This window comes from Lacerta agilis, chromosome 1, assembly GCF_009819535.1.
Source record: "Lacerta agilis isolate rLacAgi1 chromosome 1, rLacAgi1.pri, whole genome shotgun sequence".
Lineage (NCBI taxonomy): Eukaryota > Metazoa > Chordata > Lepidosauria > Squamata > Lacertidae > Lacerta > Lacerta agilis.
The window spans coordinates 39,115,861-39,136,609 of record NC_046312.1 but is presented as its reverse complement, the minus strand read 5'-3'; the positions used below and the strand labels follow the sequence as shown (position 1 = coordinate 39,136,609).

Below are 20,749 nucleotides of genomic sequence, written 5' to 3'. Positions count from 1 at the left end.
TGAGTGCCAGGCTCTGACTGCATCAATTTGTTGTTCATTCTTCTTAAGATGGTTCAATGAGTTTTCTTTTGGAGAACCCACAAAATGTAAAATAAAAAAGGTAACACTACATCTAAGCTAGACCTTTGTCTCAATGGAAGATGAAAACATTTTCCTGACTGCTGTGGACCACTTACATGCGCTTAATTAATGGATGGTATTTTCTCCTACCTCTACAGATATTAAAAATTATCTCCATACACATAATGATACCAGGTACTTGTTCAGGAATGCAGGACCCCCAATTTTTGAACCAAGCATATACTATTGAGATTTTACCATTTAACTAATTTAATAAAACACACTGATTCTAAAATGTAAGTCTGACTGTGAGAGAAAGCTTTCATAAAGAAAGTACAACTATTGGAGAATTAATGTTTTGTTGGTGGTGACAAATAAAACAGGTCTAGTAATCAGTTGTTTAAATGAAATTTGCCATGAGGTACCTGCTATTCGCTTCATCCAAGTTGCCTCATCTATCCCCAGGTTATTGTTGATGATCTTCAAAATGTTCCCCAGTATTATGCTGAGATGCTCAGAAGTTACCATTGTGCAGCAGGGTCCAGTACTTTCAGCATTTTCAGGCCCCCTTTCCCACCAGTATGATAGATAGTTGCATAACATGGGCAAGATCACCTCAATCACATGTGGCATTTCAGTATATCTGGCTCCAGATTCTGCCAAGCTGTTTATTTCTTTCATTAAGCCATCCAAGTGAGGGATTTCTGGACACATTTCTTCTACGGTTTCAGGCATGCCTAAAACTTCATATTATGACACACAACAATAATTTTGGGGTGGTTAACATACTTGATGCTTAAAACAGCTAAAGCACAATTTAAATCATTTTACTTCCACCGTAACTCTGACAGATTCTGCATGGATACAAACATGATTCATTAGTTCCCTCTACTGTTCAACAGCAATAGTTTTTGGTTTGGTTCCATGCTTTACATGGAGCTTTTTGTTAATTCCATAACACTTTTGGCCTAGCTCTCACAATCAGATAATGTGTTTACAATGTGTACTACTTCTGATTATTGTGGAGTCACATGACTGAATGCTATGCCATTTAAAAAATCTACACAAAGCAGGATGTTGCAGCATAAATGATTGTGCTGCCAGAATATTATGTGCCAGAAAAACAATAACATGTTAATAACTAAAGTACAGTTGAACAAAAGATGAGCATGTTCCTTTAAAGATGGTTTTAAGTTTACCGCATTCTGTGAAAGTGGATTAAACAGGCATGAAGCAATTGAAAAAGGTTTTAATGTTGTTATTATTTCATTTATGAATCACCAATTGTACCTTGAAGCAATATAATAAAAAAACATATGAAACAATTTCAAATTAAAAACAATTAAAAACAAACAATTACATATACAAAACAGCACACACTCTAAAATCAATTCCATTTCAATAATGGAACCAACTGAACCTTTATTTCTATAAATGCAATGCATTTATCTGATACAATAGATAAATTATAAAATATCAGATTGTCTTCTGCTACCCACTTAGGTTTTAACATTTATGGTCATTGTACTTAGGGATGGTGTGTGTGGCATCACCCTTTGACAATGTAATAAGCAATCAGCCTTTTTCCCAACTTTGAAGCTGCAGGAGGTGGGTGAGGCATATTGTGCCAACTACGGAATGATCACCCTGCTTTCCTAGCTCAAAGATTGTGAGGAAGATTGAGGATCACTTGACTGCTGTTTTGTCTTGGTGTCCAGAGTGCCTGTCCACATCAGGATAAATCTGCAAGGCTTCCTTGAGTGTTGTTCTTCACCACTATCATGAACACTGCCACCCACCAGCAGCTGAAGCCAGGATACTCCTCATCTCTCTTTCCAGAGGAAATAAAGTTTGGGGGCAGGGGGCTTCATCAACTGCTGTTGAGAAGCAAAGCTCTAAGCCTCTCTGCTTTGATCAGCTAAAGCCAGCATGCTCCTACCTCCTTCCCATAGGAAGGCTTCTTCAGCCACTGCTTTGCTTCAGGGAGTGGAGGAAAGGGAAGCAATTGGACAACAATAATTTTTGGCTCGGCTAACACTGATGGATAGCCACCCCCCATTCCCAATCTGGAACCAACACTAGCCATGGAGAAAGAGGGTCCTCAGAAAGTTCCCATTCCCATTCATTATACTATAGGTGTCATGCAGATTCTATTCCTGCTGTGATTACAACACCACCTGCTCTGAAATACGTTTACTCTGAAATGTTTTAGATTGCAGAAGCATCACAAGATAGCAAACAGCAGAGTCCAAATCTTTATTTTATCAGAATGGTATTTCAGACCATTCAAGATTTCATAAAGTAGAGAGCGAATTTTTGCCATTCTATTAGCAAATTTCCTTGCATTCCAAATTCTTAACAACTTGATTCCCTTCAAGGTGCTTGTTCTTCCAAAGTTTTTGTTTTGGCGAATAATGGTGATCCAGGGCCAATTTAAACATTCAAAACCACTTTCATAAAATGTGCCCTTAGGTTCTCCATGGCTGCATTTTCATGGAAAGTGGAAAGTGTGACAGAGACAACCAAACTTAATTTCCTGACCATTTGTATAATCGTGATTCCCCCCCCCCCTAGCCTCTGCAATCTTCAGAATTATGTCTGGGTGTTTGTGACTATATCTGTGTAGACAGTCTAAATAAGATCATCGTTTGAATGCACAAAGTGTCAAGTGTGAATATAGTATGTACAGATAGGATTAGTGCAGCTACCTAATTTCACAAATGCTCTTAAATGGGCACAGAGATAAAATAGCACGGTGAACTGGCTACATGCTTAGCATTTAACTAAGCTATAAACATATTCATTCCAAGACATTTCCACAATAATTTCAGTCAAACACTACTATCAAAGGAGGTAATTGGAAATATATGACTATAGTTCCAAATACAGTGCAATAAAGGTCTAAAAACAGACAATAAGGATGCAGTTTATTTCTCAGTCCAACTTTTTGTAGCAGAGTACTGTACTTACCAGCTCTCTCTCTGGCAGTTTTTGTGTTGAAGACAGACAGGAGATTGTAAAGATTGAGAGAAGGTTCGAGAAAGGCTACTGGAATTGCAGCTGCAAGAGACGCTAAGCACTCACCAAGAGCCGGACGTTGTCTGTAAACGAAAGAACACTATCAGTTCTTTCACAATACATCTGAAGTAAAAAACCAACCCCACAATATATCTGAAGAAACTATTTTCTAATCCAATTCACACATTACATTTATTTTATCAGTAGCAAGTTTTGGTTTGCAATGTTTTCTTAACTGTCCTTCCCTATCAAAAATGTTTTCAAATTAGATAGTCTAATTGGGTAGCAAGTATATTTAAATCTGGAAGGCAGTGTCATGTTCAACCACATCTTGTGGATAATCAAAAGTAACAGTCGAAGAAATTGTTTTGCTTGAGCAATAGATGAAGCCACACTCTCAGGAACCAAATTTCAAGTCATAATCTTAGTTGGCCCAGGCAGGTTTCTGTACTTACAGCATTAAAAACTAGTAGTAACCTTTTGGAATGAACAGATTGATTTATTTTGATCAAATTAATAAACCAATTGTATATTATTTGATTTGAAATCTGGTGGCAAGGGGAGGAAACTGGATTCATTATTATGGATTCATATTTTGTTTGTACTGATTTCCGCAGAAAATAGGGCGTGTGGTCAAGGGTGCAGGGCTGGATTCAAGTTAATGGGCGTCCTTGGACACAGTATCAATAGGTCCCATTGGCTCTTCCCTTTCCTCCACAAAACTCACCCATCCCTTTTGTCCCCACCACAAATCACTAACCAGCTACTGCAAAAGGTGTGCATATTGAACACAGATTTAATCTATCATGATCAGTCACTACCTTTTTGAAACTCATTGCCACTGGATTCCCAAATTATAATTTTCTCCTTTATATATCCGTAAACCAAGATTTTGTGTATCTGAAAAGTGGACTTGAGTCCATGATAACTTCTGTCATAACAAAATCGTTGGTCTTTAGTATGCCGCCACAACAACACACTTTGTTGTTTTAAAATAGTGATTAAAGAATTATTGGCCCAGAAATTCAGTACCAGAGCTGGATAGAGCTTAGTCTTTCCACACACAAAAATCCCCTCCTAGTTAGTCAAAGCTTTCTACATTCCAGCAGTATAATTTTGATGATCACAATCTTACACTGTTGAGGGTCAGAAAATCTCAAATCAAGTAGTCCCTTTAAAATATTTTAATCACTTGAGAATGTCAGCCAATTTAACCAGAATGTGAAATCAACTCAGAATTGGGAAAAACCCCTTACAGAAATATTTCCTTAACATCAGCAGTTAATGCAGAAGATTTTTTTTAAAAAAAGTTTTAACTGCACTTATAAGTTGCTTTACAAAAAGTAACTCAAAGTGACTTACAAAATGTTCAGAACATCTAGGAAGGAACCTCATTAAGCAGTTAGATGCAGGGGAGAGAGATGGTAATGATAGATGGCCTTGCAAATAATTATCTCATAATATGATCTCTTTCATTGGGTGTGGGGATTGTCAAACCGAGGAGGGGAAAGAGAAAACCTAAGCAGTTAAAACAAAAACAAAAACACCTCTCTATCTCACTCTCCCTCACACATACTTTTCTATCAGAATTTTCAAGCAAATAGCAAGATGCTATTTTTTAGCAACCATTGTTTGCCCTGCTTAACAGTGAAACTGCACTGATCAGCTGCTGCTTTTAGTTCTGTGTCCAAGACCCCCACTCCCCACCTCACCTGCTTGAACAACAGAGAGGCATTTACAGCCTTATACTTTCCAGCAAACTTATAGCAGGGCCACCCAAGACATTTTGGCTCCTGAGGTGAACCACAAAATGGCACACACACCACACCAGGGTAAAAGGGGTGAGTGAAGATCTACACCGGGAACAAGGCTGTGTGTCAAATCAACCTTACCCAATGGTTAAAGTGGGAATCAAAGGCTGTCACAAGGGGGGAAATAACCCTGCTTTGAATCACACTGGGCAGGTGCAGAATCCAGGAGACTCTACAGGGCAGCCCCTGCCATTTCCTCCTGGGGGAAGGAAACCAGCTGTGCCTCCTACTTCTCAAGAGGCCATTATAAAGCCAGCACTAGGGGTGCTTCCAAGAAGGAGGCAGATCTGGCCGCCGCTGTGGTGGCTGCAGCAGCAGCAGACAATGCATTCTGTGGAGGTCAGATCTGCTGCCGCCTGAGGTGGCCGCTTCACCTTGCCTCATGGGTGGACTAGCCCTGACTTACAGGCAGGCAATACTGGTATGTTTAAGGCTTTAGAGCATTTCCAAGCACATTTAACAGGCAGCCACGTGGGAGCTGAAGGCATGGCAGCGCTTGCTTACACATTCACCATGTTTGGTCCCAGCTCCTGGTAGGCCCTGCTGAGTGATTGGCAATTGGCATGTTCCCCACGTGGCCCACGAGCCAGGCATGCAAGGGTGGTCTTCCACTGCATTCTCTTCCCTGACAGTCACCATTGTACTCAATACATAGGAGGGAGTCCTGTGACCACCACAATTGTGTGAATTTCCACTTGCAAGCTAACACTGTATTGTTGGCAAGCTGTTCTGCCTGTCTCATTTCAGACACCATTTATTTTGTCTGGATTTGTATGCCCCCTGTTTCATTTTTACACAACTGATCTTAAAAAATTGCAGACACACTGGTGTTCTGAAACACTCAGGAGCAACATTTCACCAAAACATTGCTGGCTTCCAGTGAACCAGGAGTGGCTATTGAGCCAAAGGCTGCATTGACCCATGGACAAACTGGGATGGGGAGGGGCATGTAAAAGTGGGTGTGGCTGAAGTGTAGAAGTGGGCATGGTGAGAACTGCAGTCCTCAAGGCTGCCTTCTAGAAGCCTTTCCCAATACATTCTGAATACAAGAAAGTGAACTAATGTTTGAAGGGAGAAGGACACACCAACTACCTTTGGAGCAACCAAATTTCCTGCCTTCAAGCAGTAGGACAAACACAGTCCCACTTGCAAGTGTCCTAATGCCCAATGGAGAATACAAGGTATTGTTTAGCTTGCTGGTAAGGAAATGCTTCAGCTACCAAAGGATACTGGTGTGCGTTATAGAGGCACAATCACTCTTAACTCAGCAATATGCTTAGAGCAACTTTTCATAGTGTATTCAGCTTTTTTCTGTTAAGTACCTTTCAACATAAATGTTCTTTCCAGTTCCAAGAGAGTACAGGCTACAAAGAATTCTGTAGCATGATACTTGGACATCACCTACTGGGGGAAAGAAAAGACAAGAAAACACTGAATGTTTTGACCTCTTTATACAGTTTACCCAAACAACAGCCAATTGTTGTATATAGTGCTCTCTTAATGCTTTATTCAATTTTATATAATTCTCTAAATAAAATTGTGGTGGTGGACTCTCCTTCCTTAGAGGTTTTTAAGCAAAGGCTGGATGGCCATCTGTCAGGGATGCTTTGGTTGAGATTTCTGAACTGCCAGCACTTGGGATTCCTCCCTACCCTACAATGATATGATTATACCAATGCTGCCATTTTGGCTGGATACAAAGGTCACGTAATCAGAATTCTACTCACAGGAAGAGTGTTTCTGTCCTCCCCTCACAGAAGGGGAAGATGGTTTTCATTGATTTGCTCTTTCCCCTGCATCCCACTGAAAACCTGCCCAAGAGGATTAAGGGGCTTGCTGGAACAGAAGGTTGTAGATGGGAAAGATAACTGATAAAAAATTCCTCCCTTCCTTCCATGAATGGAGGATTCATGGAAGACATGCCATCCAATATGTTCCTGGACTTAACAAAATTCTAAAATTGGACTGCTGTCTTAATTAATCACAAGGCACATCTCTCTCTCTCTCTCTCAACCCACACAGTCCCTATGAGCCTGGTGTAAAATACTTTTGGGTCAGTGGGTGTCTTTTAATTAACTTTTAATTAACTTCAAACAGTCATGGCCCCTGTGAACCACACAGAAGATAGGATATCAGTCTCCACCAATGCCTGGTATATTTCAGCCCAGCATTGACATAAGACCCTTTGCCTAGGAAAAGTACTTAATGGGGTTGGCAACTTTTCCCTCTGTCTTTAGCAACTGAATAACAGGCAAAGCTTCAACAGGCAAACTTCCCACCCTTCGCTGCATCCTTGAATTTCTGCTGCAGGAGACCTCTCAGACAATCCTCCATAAATACAATGGATTTCTTGACCACTTAGAATGAAAATCTAGCAACATTCAGGAGGCTACTGTTAATTTATCCTTGAATTAAAAAACACACCCTGTATTCATCACATGGGGCTCATAATTTATTAATAGATGAGGCTGGAAGCATATTAGCTGCCATACAGCTTCCATGGAATCTATGTATTAAAAATAAAAATATAATGAAGCTAATTTCAGATTTTGCCATAGCTCATAGCATATTAGAATAAATAAGACAATAAGTTAAATGCACACTTCTAAAAGAGCAAACTTCAGTTGAGTACAAAGCTTTGACCCATTTTGGAATGAGCAGTGGAATCCTCATTCATTCCTAGTTACAACTGAAACAATATCTGAAAATCAAAGATAAAACTGAAAGACTTACATAATAAAACGGTGCCAAAATGATGCTGAGCAACATGTTCAAAAATTGATGTTAGAACAGGCAACAATGCCACTGTTGTATAGTTGATATTCTGTGAGACCCCTTTAATTTGTGTACGGGAATGGGTAAATTTTCCAAGTTTAAGATTTTCTGATGTCTTCTCCAGATCTTCAGCTGCATTTTCAAAGAAGGCACGCAGTCCTGCTTTAACCAGCTCTGAACCTGATTTCATGACGGTTCTACAGGGCAATTTATAGAACATCACTTAGAAATCAAATGCTTATACTTTTCCATAGCAAATCCAGACTTCCTCAATTAATGTCTGTTTCTTTGAGATACAGGTGTCTACATTAACCAGACATATATCAGTAATTACATGGCTATTCAACAGTTCTTACTAAGCACATTAAGAAACTATGTAGGAAATTATGGCGAGGAAGCTAATTTTAGTGCACTTGCACCAAGTCCTATAATGGTGAGATTATTTACTCTGGTGCTATGAAATGAGACTTACTTCTAGCAGGCTTCTGCACAGGGATACCAACATTACACATGTATCAGGAAAAGAGGCTTTCCTCTGCTTCTCAGTTATTGCTCAGTGTACATTTGCAGATTCTTTCTCAGACTCAGATGCCACCTAGGGGTGCTGGTTGGGAAATAGAGCATGCACTCCTGCTTAGATTGCAATTGCTAAAAAGGATAGATTAGTAAAGCTGAAGTGAACTACTTTTAAAAACTGAATTTTTTATAACCATATTTTTAATCGTTTTCTACTTTTGCTTTTGAAATTTACCTCTACGGGAAATTAAAACAACACTAAGTCTTAAGTTTTAATGGTGAATTTTAAGTATTGCAAAATTCACCACTTTTACACCTTGCTTTCAACTAAACCTCCTGACCATACAATCTACAGATGTCTACTCAGAAGTCTACTCAAAAGTAAGTCTCCAAAAATTCAGTGAGCATATTCACCAATATGTATTGGACTACAGCCTAAATTGAACAGTATATGGGATATGTTATATACAGCTTTCAAGAAAAATGTCTTGCTGGGAAGTAAATAATTTGGTTCCAATAATTCTTTTTTTTTGGGGGGGGGGAGGAATATTTTTGGAAAAAATTATTTGGGTGAAATAGTATTCACATATAAGATTGATAAAAGGAGTAAACTTACCTTGTGTCTAGTGTCTGAGCTAAGATGTGTAGGCAGCTAACCATTGTAGCAGCATCACTACCTATTCAAAATGAATGAGGAAATGTGTTGCTCTTTTAAATTCTCTTTTTAAAAAGGTACAATAAAAATTAATACATTTATTAAACATACTTATGCTATATTATTCTTTTAACAAAAGTTGGAATCTTTGTTGATTTTTCTTCTTACATCATCTAATTATTAGATTAATGGATAGCATGTAGACTGCCCTTTCTGCTTGCCTTTTATATATATTTCCCCCCATTCATAATTTCTTTGATTAGAGAACTGCCAATCAGAAAGTATCTAGAGGGTACAGGGGAACAAAAAAATCCAAAAGATTAGAAGATGTGCAGAATGTGCATCTGTTCCTTGCACCTTTAAGGTTTTAAGGCTGCAATCTTGGTCTAATGCCTCAGTAGAAGGGAGCTGGATCCCACCCATGCTCCTTCTCAGCTCTGAGCTATGATTGTCTCAAAGAGAAGCTTCAGAAGTCTATCTTCCTTGGCATTTTCCTTCTTCAGCCTCTTCTAAGTGGCTCTCCCATATTTCCCTCCACTCCCTCCCTTCACACTTGTGAGTAAGGACCTCACTCATGAGTACGACATAGTCTTAGCTCCTGGCTGAAAAGAACATTTGTGGGGGAAAATGTATCTGAGTTGAAGCCAAAAGGGTTTAGGTAATGGTGGGAGCTCCACCAAAGAAACTCACCACCACCACCCATAGCATTGCTCTGCAAATTATCAAGTTTCTGCGCAGTTTGTGCAAGGATAGTATATTGTACTTAGCAAGATGCTACGATTGCTCCTCCACAACATACTAAAATTTCTCTTCCAGTAGTATCTAGTACTTTGCATGATATTATCATGCTCTTCTGCATTTGCTTAAATATATTATTGATAACACAGTAGTCAGAAAACAAAGCAGATGTACGTTGATACAGAAGCAGGAAATGCGACTCGTAAACAATTTTACAAAATTGTCCCAGGGTATGACAGCAGGAGAGATTGAAAGGACACTACAAAGGGACAGTCCAGGGATACTTTATCTTAATTTTTTTTTTTTAAAAAAAAATCCTTTTCATGATTACTAGCTAAAAAGCAGTCAACAATTCCTCATCAACCCAGAAATATCCCAGACAACTTGTGATGATAACTTAATGAAAATCTTTCTTAACTTACCAAAAAGTGAAATCCTATGTCTAACAAGAGCAGCAAGTTTGCAGAAAAGGCTAAAGCCGAAAAGAATGCAAAACAGCAGGAAAAATACAGAGGGGTTAAAGATCTGTTTAGATAATAAATTAATACAGTAGTGAGGAGCAACTGTGAGAATGGTAGATGTGAAACAAAGATACAAAGTATGTTTTGAATTAAACAGAAGCTGCGTTTGATAATAACTTCATTTAGAAATTATTTTCTATACATCTAGGGGGAAAGTGAATACTATTCTAAAGATTTTTTTTAATTTTCTTTCACAAATAAGCTCTTTGACCACTATATGTTATGAAACCAAATCATTATGAAGGTACAAAATAAAAGAACTTAACAATGTGAAAAATACAGAATTCAAATTTTAAAAAATAATATTGATCATAAATAACAGTTATGTTAAAGCATTGCTACATAAGGTTATGGCACCAGAAAAAAACAAAAACTTATACTTTCTGCTTCATCGGTTCTACTTTTAGCAACCAAATAGTAAGCAAGACAAAATGAAGTTGAGAAGATAAAAGTCATCAGAAGATAATGGAAATAATTATTGGACTTACTTATGAGGGCTCTTTCTTGTCATGGAAAGGAGAACATCCTTTGATGGCTGACTCCTCCCATCCATTTCAAGAAGGCAGGACTTCCAGAGGCTTCTGGAATCTCTGCTGGGAGGAGGAAACCTCTCAGTTTTAGAGGCTTCCAACAGCTGAGAAACAAAAGATCATCTAACCAGAAATAAACTACTATTAAGTTCTAATACTGCAACTTTAGTTAACTCTACTTGGACAACAGGTCATTTCAAGATTCTAGTGTGAAATAATGCAGGATGTCCTCCTTTTCATGACCAGAAAGAACCCTCATGATAAGCAATGTTTTCCTAGGTCATGCAAGGATATCCTTCAAATTAATGTTAAGACCAGAACCCATCAAGAGGTGAGACCTAACTTCAATACCCCCGCTACATCTGTGATAGGATTCTTTGCTCAAATTGTGCTTCAGTGAAGGTATCTATACAGAAGTACTGAGTGCCCATCCTGCAGCTACTCTTCAGATATGAGATAATGGTGGGTTAGTAATCAGAGCGGCTATGGTGCCTACCCTCAGACTCAATGTGCCAAAATACCTCCTGGTGGCTTGGTGCACTGTAATTAGTACACTAATATCATACAGTCTTTGAGTAAGAGAGGCACATATATCTTTATTTAGAGTATCACACTATCACACTACTCCAGGGAACAAGGAGTCCAAAGCCACATATTTAGTTTTGCTCTAGAAATCTTTCTGTCCCAAGAAACTATGGAAGAAAATAAACAAGGAATCTGAAGCCCAATTACTTATTTAGTAAATATTGTTCTCCATAAATACATACTGAGTATCCAACATGTATCCAACATAAGGCCCCCCCCCCTCGCTCTCTCGCTCTCTCGTGGAATGGGTTAGGGGGAAAATAGGAGAGAACCAATTCCTGCATTCTGTGGGACAAATTACTTTAGGGAATCATAGAATCATAGAATTGTAGAGTTGGAAGGGACCCTAAGGGTCATCAAGTCCAACCCACTGCAATGCAGGAACCGCAGCTAAAGCAAGATTTCATAAATCTTCTAAATAAAGACACCAGTGCCTGGGTTCCTGAAAGGCAAGAGGATACAGCTAAGACATCCTTCCTGCCACCAGATATCCTAACTGCCACCAGGAACTGGACTTTCAAGGTCTCAGAGCATATGAATTGGCTTAAAATATGGTTTTGTCAGCAGTAAGAAGAGCCTGATGGAAGAATTATACGAAGAGAGTATATGCACTGGAAGTAGACTAATTAAACAGACCATTTTCAAATTTTGTTTATTGTGTGAGTGTCTCGGCAGGTGTAGTACCAGATCATAGCCCATGTGAAAGTTTTGCATTAAAAGTCTCAGTAAGTGAGGGACATGAGTCTTATTGAGGGCCACCTCCTTTCTTTGGCAACAGCTTAAACACACTTTCTAGCAGTTTTTAGGTTTGATTGGATATCTTTTATGAAAAGCCACAATTATATTAATTATTGTATGAGCATATCCTAGCCCATTTAAATTGTTAAATTTTCATGTAACGAGGCAAAACTAGGCTGGGTCTAAACAGTACATTGGACATTATGGGAATAGGACCATCAACAATAATAGACACTGTTGATCTGATTTTGCGATTTTCTTAAGCTTCCAGAACCTTGGTCTGCTCAACAGAAAAAGGCAATGACAACCACTTTGGTACACACTTCTTTCTTATTAAAAAAAATTCCAGAAGACTGGACATCAGGCTGAAGGGTGAGTAATTGACGGTTCCCATGTGTAGAAAGTTTCTCTCTCACTGGTAAAATATGGCATCAAACAGAATTTTGTCTCTACTGCTGCTTAGTTCTGGCTAGTGGCTATATTTTGCTATTAATACCTGATAGGTCAAAATTAGCTAGCTCAAAAAGGAACTCCTTATATTAACCTTCTGCTTCTCCTTATTTGGGAACAGATACTATAGGCTTTTAAACTTCATTTTAGTTAGTGCATCATTCAGGAAATCGCCAAAAAGCTTAGCACCCCAAAATAGGATGGGCTTTAGATTAGAAACTAGCAATCCACACTCAATTGATTAACAGATCAATCCAAACTCCTGGTCCACCCTGCTGGGAAGGTGTCCCTCTGCCCAGTCCTGCTTGTCTTCTTCCTCCACTTGGGAGTTGACACAGCGGATGAGCACTCCTCCTAGGCAAAACCAGCAGCGGGCTATGGAAGCTAGTAAGCCGCTCCAACAAACCCTGGATTAGACTGAGAAAGTGAGGTTACATTAGTAGCTCTTGGTTGACACCAGCTTTCTACAAAGGAAGGTGGTGAAGTTCCAGTGCTCTGAGTTTTGTATTAATCAAGGACTCAATTTAAGAAGTACACAGTTTAAAAAGCTGTAGGAAAATGGCTGGATTAAGAAATCCACCATGATTCAGTCTCCCTCTTCCTGTGGGGCAGTTTAAATGTCCCCTGGATTTCCCTCTTCAGTAAGATCTACACACCTGTCTGAGATGTCTTCCCCCAGCCCTCCTGTAAAAAGGAGCATGGTGGGTTCATCACAAGGACTACTAACAGTAGGTAGACTGTACCCATAGGAAGAACAATTCTGTTTACAGTTATCTGTAACTGTCTCCATAGTATTAGATCTAAACGGAAAGTACAATACATCAGTCTTCAAGGAGAAGCTGTCAGTTCCTTTGATTTTCATTATGCTTCATTCCCTATTTTTGTCAGGCACCTTTTTCATTGCTTGGACTACCACTCTCTATACCCAGTGATGGAACCCAGGACAGAATGATTTGCCATCAATAATGGATGGCAGTGGACGTGAACACTGAAGATTTTACCCACTGATCAGGGATGGTGAATGTGCGGCCCTCCATATGTTGCTGGATTATAACTACAGTCATCTCTATGGCCATCATGGTTGGGGCTGGTGGGAGTTGCAGTCCAACAACATCCAGAGGGTAAAGTGTTTCCCATCTCTGCCCTAGATGCAGAGATGCTTTTAGACACAAGTAGAATAAATCAACCCTCCCAAATTGGATCCAGGCAGCTCCTGAAAGGATGCAGAAGGTCAACTTGTTTTGTTTGTGGCTGACTACTTTATCACCTCTTCAGCAGTGAGTCCCAAAACAAACAAACAAAAACCTAAGATAGAAACTTTACTGACTAGCTAAAACTAGTTATGGCGAACAGAGTCAAGAAAACAGCAACAACCCATACCTTGGAAAGTAATGGATACTATGCTACCTCTAGGTGAGGTTGGACAATATTTGAGAGGGCTCCCTCTCCCAACAGAGGTTCTAGAAGCCTTTGGAACCTCTGAATCTTAGAAGTAGATAGGAGGACTCACCCACAGAAGGATGTCCTCCTTCCATGAGCAAAAACCAAAACCATGAATAAACAACAACATAGGATTCTAAAGAATAAATAATACCAGGAAAGATTGGATAGTATTTTAATGGACTTACAAACAGAAAGTGAGAAACCAAAAGCAACATATTTGCATTTTAGAAAAATGTCTGATAAAAGTTTTCTATATATAATACTGAACATGAGCAATAAAATCAGTATATTGTGAATGAAAACACTTAGATATAATTTGAGAATTATATCTAGATTAAAACGTCACTGAAAGTGAAATGTTTGGAAAAACCTTATTTAGTATCTTTAAAAAAATATGTTTAGTAAACAAAAAAAACAAAAAAACCCAAACCTATCTCCCCCAGGAGAATAATTTGAAGGAAAGACAATAGAACCAGTGAGAAAATCAATTATGTAGAGAAATAAATAAAAATGAAACAGTAAGAAAGGGGCTTTAAAGGAGTTTTACTTCTTTTTGTAATTACATTTCTAACTAAAGCTACGCAAAAGATGTATACAAACTTATTCATGTTATTTTTCATATTATTGTTCTATTATCTGCATCAACAGAGTGTAAGGCACATGTGTGACCACCATGAAAAGGCACATGTGTGACCACTCAATGTAGACTAATAGAATTAAAATACAGGTTTGGATTATTATTTTTAAAAAAACTGGTAGAGTTATAAGGATATATGAAATAAATATTTTAAAGAGCCTAATACCTTTATTATATCATGATTTTTCCAGTGTCATAGACTGTATTTTTTCTTACTTACATACCTTGCTACCATTTCTTTTTCTTTATTTGAAGCATATCCACTACTGCTGAGTGGCTTAGTTGGGGAGGAGAGGAAATACAGGCAATGGTTGGTAAAATACTGGTCAACTAGTGGAAGCAGAACCTAGGGAATTCAGATAAAAAAGAAAGTATATAAACTACAGCATCATAACCATGAAATGCATTGGGGACAGGCTACACTGAAAGAGGCATTGCTGCATCTGGAAAACTGAATGCAAGACCTTTTCTCTCCATTAGGAGCAGATCTGTCCAAAGACTGTTGCTATTGCTGAAGGAATTAGACAAAGAAGGGTTGTGTACAACCTAATTGAAATGGAATTGTTTTGAAGCGTCTTATTTAACTTCCTAAAAATAGGGAAGGAAGGAAGGAAGGAAGGAAGGAAGGAAGGAAGGAAGGAAGGAATTTTGAATATGTTGCTGTTATAACAGTCATTATCATAAAGATAAGGGTGTGGTTCACATGGACAAGGCATTTTTAAAAAACACAATGTTATTCCAAGCGCCTGCTTTGCCTCCCTCTTTTCACCCTTCCAGCGGCTTTTTTTCTGCGCGAGGGGTGGGCCAGCGAGGAGGGGGTGTCATGCCAGTGACAAGCATGACTTCCCCTCCTCGCGGGCCCGCCCCTTCGCGCAGAAAAAAAGCCGCTGGAAGGGGGGAAAGGCGGCATGCTCCCATTTGGGGGCCCGCCCAGTGGGGCGGGATAGGGAGGGGCGGCCAAAGTGTCACCTCCCCTCCCCTGGAACGGCCCGCCCCCCGCCCCCTTGCTCCGCCCCTGACAAACTTATTTGGTTTTCTTTACAAAATCTCAACATTAATACATACTATATTCTTGCATTACTGTGAAAGTTAAAGCAGTTCGTTTTTTTTTTAATTTAACAACTCACTCACTTTGGCAAAGAACTTAATTTCTTGGTCATGCGGAGATTTCTCAGTTTTTCCACTGGTGACAATGGCTTCTGGAGAGAAACAATAAAATGGTAAATAACACTGGGCAAAAATATCAATTTATGTCTTCCACAGGCTTTTGAAATATATGAAGTCAAAATTTCAGAAGCACCAGCCATATGATCTATAGGAACAGAAGAGGCAACTATGTGCTCCTATTCAGTGATCATCTCCATTTAGGCAAACGTAATAAATGATAAAGCTGTTTAGGATCTTGTGGGCACTGCAGATGAAGTGAGAAAGTCCATCTCTGTGTGCTCAACTCCTATTTCTGAATGTCCCCCCCCCTCCAAAATGAGTTTCTTTTTTTCCTTTTCTTTTTTGAAATGGTTTTTCATTCATGTGCTGCTTCATTTATGTGAAGCACAAATAACTTTTTGCCATCAGTTAATCACAGTGGGGGAATCACGGGAACAGGCAAGAACAAACCCAAGAGGTATTTTTTAATGAAATATTTTGGGAGAGTCTTAGGGTGCCTCTTTTAAGGGTGGGATATGGGCCATAGGCTACAGGTTTGGCAAAAAGAACTATTGGCTTACTTGAAGTGTAGTTTTAGGAGTGGGGTGCTGGGAACAGTGGATTGGGAGAATCCTCTCACATGACCGCAGGCCATAATAATAATATATTCTGCTGTTTTTATATTGTTTTAACCTTCTCTTAATTTTATACTTCTTACTGAATTTTGTTGTTGGAATCGACTGATAAAAATATGGTACACAAATTTCAAAAATAAAAAATTGCACTTGGGTGGCCATACTAACTCAAATGGAGAATCAGTAGCATGCCTAACCTCACCCTCCTGTTCTCCATACTATTCAACATTGCTTTGAAAGGAGCTTCTTAAATGTGAAGTTAAGGGTAAGTGAGCATTCCTTTTTTCTGTGTGAACGCGAAAGACGACAAAGCTCATGTGTACATAATTCCCTCGAAGATGCTTGGCCAGCATCTTCACCCACCATCAAAGCTTCTCTCTTCCCTCCTGAGGCAGGAGATGGGGACGTAGAGGCAGCAGTTGAAAAAGCTCCAAGTACCCTTGCCCCTCCTGGGAGCAGCAGTCTGTAGGGAAACTAGTGCTGAGGACACTTTCTTCTGTTGGAAACAGCACAGAGTGATCTTTTCTCACTGGGGACTCTGCATTAACAGTTGGTGCATTATTCCTTTGAGAAAAAAGCACCATGTGGGTGGGACTGGCATTTTCTGCATGACACTCACTCTGGACAAGGGATGTTTCCTCAAAGGGAAAGCCACATTAAGGGTGCCTGTCATGGCCACCTCACCTTTCCCCTTCTCTTTCCCAGATGCGTGTGGTGTGGTGGGCTCAGGAAGACGGGGCGTACAGAGGCCAATGTACAAGGTCAAGCATGCCTGCAAACACTCTGCACAGCAAGTAAGGATCAAAGCCCTGCTCAGTCCATGCCACTTCCCAAGAAAATTACAAGAATAGGGAATGTAACTGAATTAGGGTAACATCTGCGTTTCTGATTAGTGGCCTACAGAAACTTACCTAAATGTGCAATGAATTCTTGAGCAGAGTCAACGTATTTGAGAATCTTCTTCAGAAATTTATAGGCAAACCTCTTTTCCATGGATGAAGCATCCATCTCCATGCCACTTAAGCCTCTAGTAAAAAGAAGCATGTTTGCTTAATATTAATGACTTCAGGCTGAGATACTTTATCATGTTGTACATGTTACTTTTGAAACATTATTTGAAATTTCCCATTTTTAGGGTTGCAGCTTCTAAATGGGAAAAAGGTACCATCCACTTACCATAAATGTATTTTTGAGGGGGCCCTAAAATGCTGAACTGAAAATGTTGACCTGCATAGGTAAAGCTGAGAAACTGTCAATGCTCTGGGTGGATTGGCACATGGAGATAGGCCTTGATGAAATCTGCTGATGCCAGGTAGTTATGCCTCCCAAAGGGAGATCAACGTTTCCATACAAAAATTTCAGTATGTTACAAACTTGTTCAAGAGCCTCAAATCCAATATCATCTGCTAAGTGCCCCCTTTCTTTGGAACAATAAACACCTGAAAACCTCTGTTCTGAGGTTACTTGCTTGACTGCAGCTATCTGAAGAAGATGACCTATGGCTGCTTGCATCAATTCCTGTTTCTGAATATCATGTGAAGTGACTTGGCAGAAGGGTTTCAAATTCTATCCAATATCCTTAACATAATTCTTCACCCAGTGATGAAATTTGCTTGCTTCTCACCTGGTAGCAACATGAAGCAACCCACACCCCCAACGGTGGCTGTGGAGAGTCAAAATTGATTTTGCTGCATTCCTCCTCTGGATGGTGCAACATCTGGGAATCCTGAACTAGGCTGCTGCTTTCTAGACTGAAATCTGGACTACCCCTGGGAAGGAAAACTGAGCTAAATATCAAGGTCTCTGCATTCGGATTGTAAGGAATGACAAATTCTTCCCAATGTATGGAGCTCAGACCAGATGTCAATTTGCATCTGTCTCTCAATGGCAGAACCATAGGATGCATCTAGAAGAGTTTGGATTTGATATCCTGCTTTTCACTACCCGAAGGAGTCTCAAAGCAGCTAACATTCTCCTTTCCCTTCCTCCCCCACAACAAACACTCTGTGAGGTGAGTGGGGCTGAGAGACTTCAAAGAAGTGTGCCTAGCCCAAGTTCACCCAGCAGCAGCATGTGGAGGAGCAGAGACGCGAACCCAGTTCCCCAGATTACGAGTCTACCACTCTTAACCACTACACCACACTGGCTCTAGCCACAATCTCACCAACAGGGAGGAACTGATCGACAGTGCTGGGAACCTTGGGAGGAAGTAATCACACCCTCATGGGTTTCATGATATGGAGGCAAGGGGAAGCTGAGTGTAGCTGGACATGCACTCTGGATTTTAAGAAGGCCGATTTCAAAAAGCCGAAAGAACTACTGGGAAAGGTCCCATGGTCAAAAATACTCAAAGCGAAGAGAATTCAAGATGGATGGGAGTTTCTTAAAGGTGAAATATTGAAGGCACAAATGCAGACAATTCCAACAAGTGAGAAAAGTGGGAGGCATCTAAATAATATGGTGTGGCTTTATAAGGAGCTTACAGATGAGCTGAGATTTAAGAAGGGCATGGAAGAAAGGTTAAAGCATGAAGAGTATACATGAGTACCCAACAAGGTCAAGTGGGCCAAAGCTCAAAATGAGCTCAGGATTGCAAGAGAGGTTAAAAATAATTGGGAAAAGGTTTATTTGGCTATGTTCAAAGCAAGAGAAATAAAACAAACAAACAAACAAAAACTAGGGCAACACAAGTTATTTACACAGTGATATACAACTTGCCTGGATATGACGATGCCATTCACTAGAAGAAATTTAAACAGTTCTTGTGCTTTCTCCCTATCCCGAGACTTTTCTTTGGCTGTCAAAGTGTCATACGGTACCAATAAAGGATGGCTACCTCCACCTATGGTGAGACGAGAGAAGTGTTAATATTTACAATAGGAATTGACAGACAAACTAAGGCTGTGATCGTCATTTTGGCCAATTAGAGGTAAGTCCCATTGAATTCCATTGATCCTACGCCCAAGTAAGTGGGGTTAGGATTGCAGCCTAAGGCTATTCTTATCATGTCATCTGTATTTTCAGATATTCCCCTACTGAATATCAGGTTTTACACAAAACATTTCAGTCTTACCTTTACTTTCCAATTCAGTTTTCTTCTTTTTAGCCCAAATGTTATGATAGTTTTCTGCTACCACTTCAACCATTCCCTGTATCACCACCAAATCAAGAAGGAACAATCCAAAATCAAAAGAAAAATATACCAGAGCATGTATAATACATTTTTTTCTGAAATATATATTATAGTATTTAAATATATCATTTATAGTAAGTGTTAAGAAGGGAAGGAGGAGTACCTATGAGGGCATCTGCCTAAGGAAAGGCTTTGTCCATCTTGTGTCACCTTGTTACACAGATGGAGTCAGGGGGGACATTACCATAAAGGATGCGCTTTATGGCTCATGGTACGGGGTCCTAGGAAAATTAGGACCTATTTATGTTGGATGTGGTTTGTTTGAAATGCCTTAGGGTTATGATACTTTCGGTTCTGTGGTTAGAGCAGGGCTCCCCATGGTACTTTTGAACATAAGGGCACTCTCTTGTTGGCCCTTGTTGCTCTTATTTAAGTATGAATAGGTGTTTTCCTACATTTTTGAATAGTCTTATACAAACCTGGATTTCTCTGGAGAGTACAACATTTGAAAGATCAAGTGGTGCTGGGCTGTATCCATTTCCCTATTATTAAAAGGAAGAATTAGTGATTGTTGGTTTGGTTTTGGTTTTGCATAGTATTTAGATTCTTTACATGTCAATCTATATTGAATGAAGTTATTTTAAGGATGCAAAATGCCTGGTGATAAGTGTTATCAAAAACTTTAAATTAGGGCGAAATTCAGTTAGTACCATCGTACTTGTGGAAAGGCTTTTGATCCAGTGGAAGCATCCTTCAATGCAGCAGGAGAGCAGATTTTGGCCAATACAGTATCCTGCAGTCCCCACCACCCCCTGAAAATCAGCTCCAGAGTGTTGGGGAATTCTCTAGAACAGGGTGGAAGGTGGCATGGAAGCCTGGAAGAAGCCATGTTTCTTCAGTCCCTGACAAGCTAAAGCCCTGCCACTACAAAGAAAGAGAGGCTTGCTCAGGGCCTATACAACTGCTGACACACAAGACCTATGAAGTACAAAGCGGAAGGGAGTATGATGAACTCAAATTTAGACCCCTGCACCAGAAAGATGTGTCTTTGTGGAGCCATGTTCTACAAGTGTGAGTGCTAAGTCCTCAGATTCCTGTGCAATATCATGGGGTCGGGCTGCATAGTGTAGATGACAGCGTACACCTGTCCCCCAACCTGCATGGGAGCAAGGCAGGAAGAAAGCTAGAGGTGCTGTCCTCCGGCAGCAAGGTAAGATCTATCTAGTTTGCATATTCCTTCCTGTGGAGCAAGTGGGAGGGAAAATAGCATTCTATTAAAAACTGTATTGTGTTGAAAAACTTTCCTCACAAATAAGGGCTGAGTCACCTGATCCTTAGATATGAAAAAGTCACAATAA

The 20,749-nt window shown here is 39.7% G+C and overlaps 1 protein-coding gene across 1 annotated transcript in view; it reads right to left on the bottom strand.

Annotated features, from left to right (window-relative positions):
* RYR3 (ryanodine receptor 3) overlaps positions 1-20,749 on the bottom strand; it is a 269,478-nt gene that overhangs the window by 68,493 nt on the left and 180,236 nt on the right. The window contains exons 55-66 of the mRNA XM_033144894.1: positions 19,871-19,933; positions 19,332-19,407; positions 18,977-19,100; positions 17,170-17,285; positions 15,609-15,676; positions 14,702-14,823; positions 9,996-10,045; positions 8,797-8,857; positions 7,623-7,861; positions 6,212-6,293; positions 3,031-3,161; positions 486-803 (exon numbers count right to left, since the gene is read on the bottom strand). Coding sequence (XP_033000785.1) covers positions 486-803; positions 3,031-3,161; positions 6,212-6,293; positions 7,623-7,861; positions 8,797-8,857; positions 9,996-10,045; positions 14,702-14,823; positions 15,609-15,676; positions 17,170-17,285; positions 18,977-19,100; positions 19,332-19,407; positions 19,871-19,933 — 1,450 coding nt within the window. The remainder of the gene's footprint in view (positions 1-485; positions 804-3,030; positions 3,162-6,211; positions 6,294-7,622; positions 7,862-8,796; positions 8,858-9,995; positions 10,046-14,701; positions 14,824-15,608; positions 15,677-17,169; positions 17,286-18,976; positions 19,101-19,331; positions 19,408-19,870; positions 19,934-20,749) is intronic.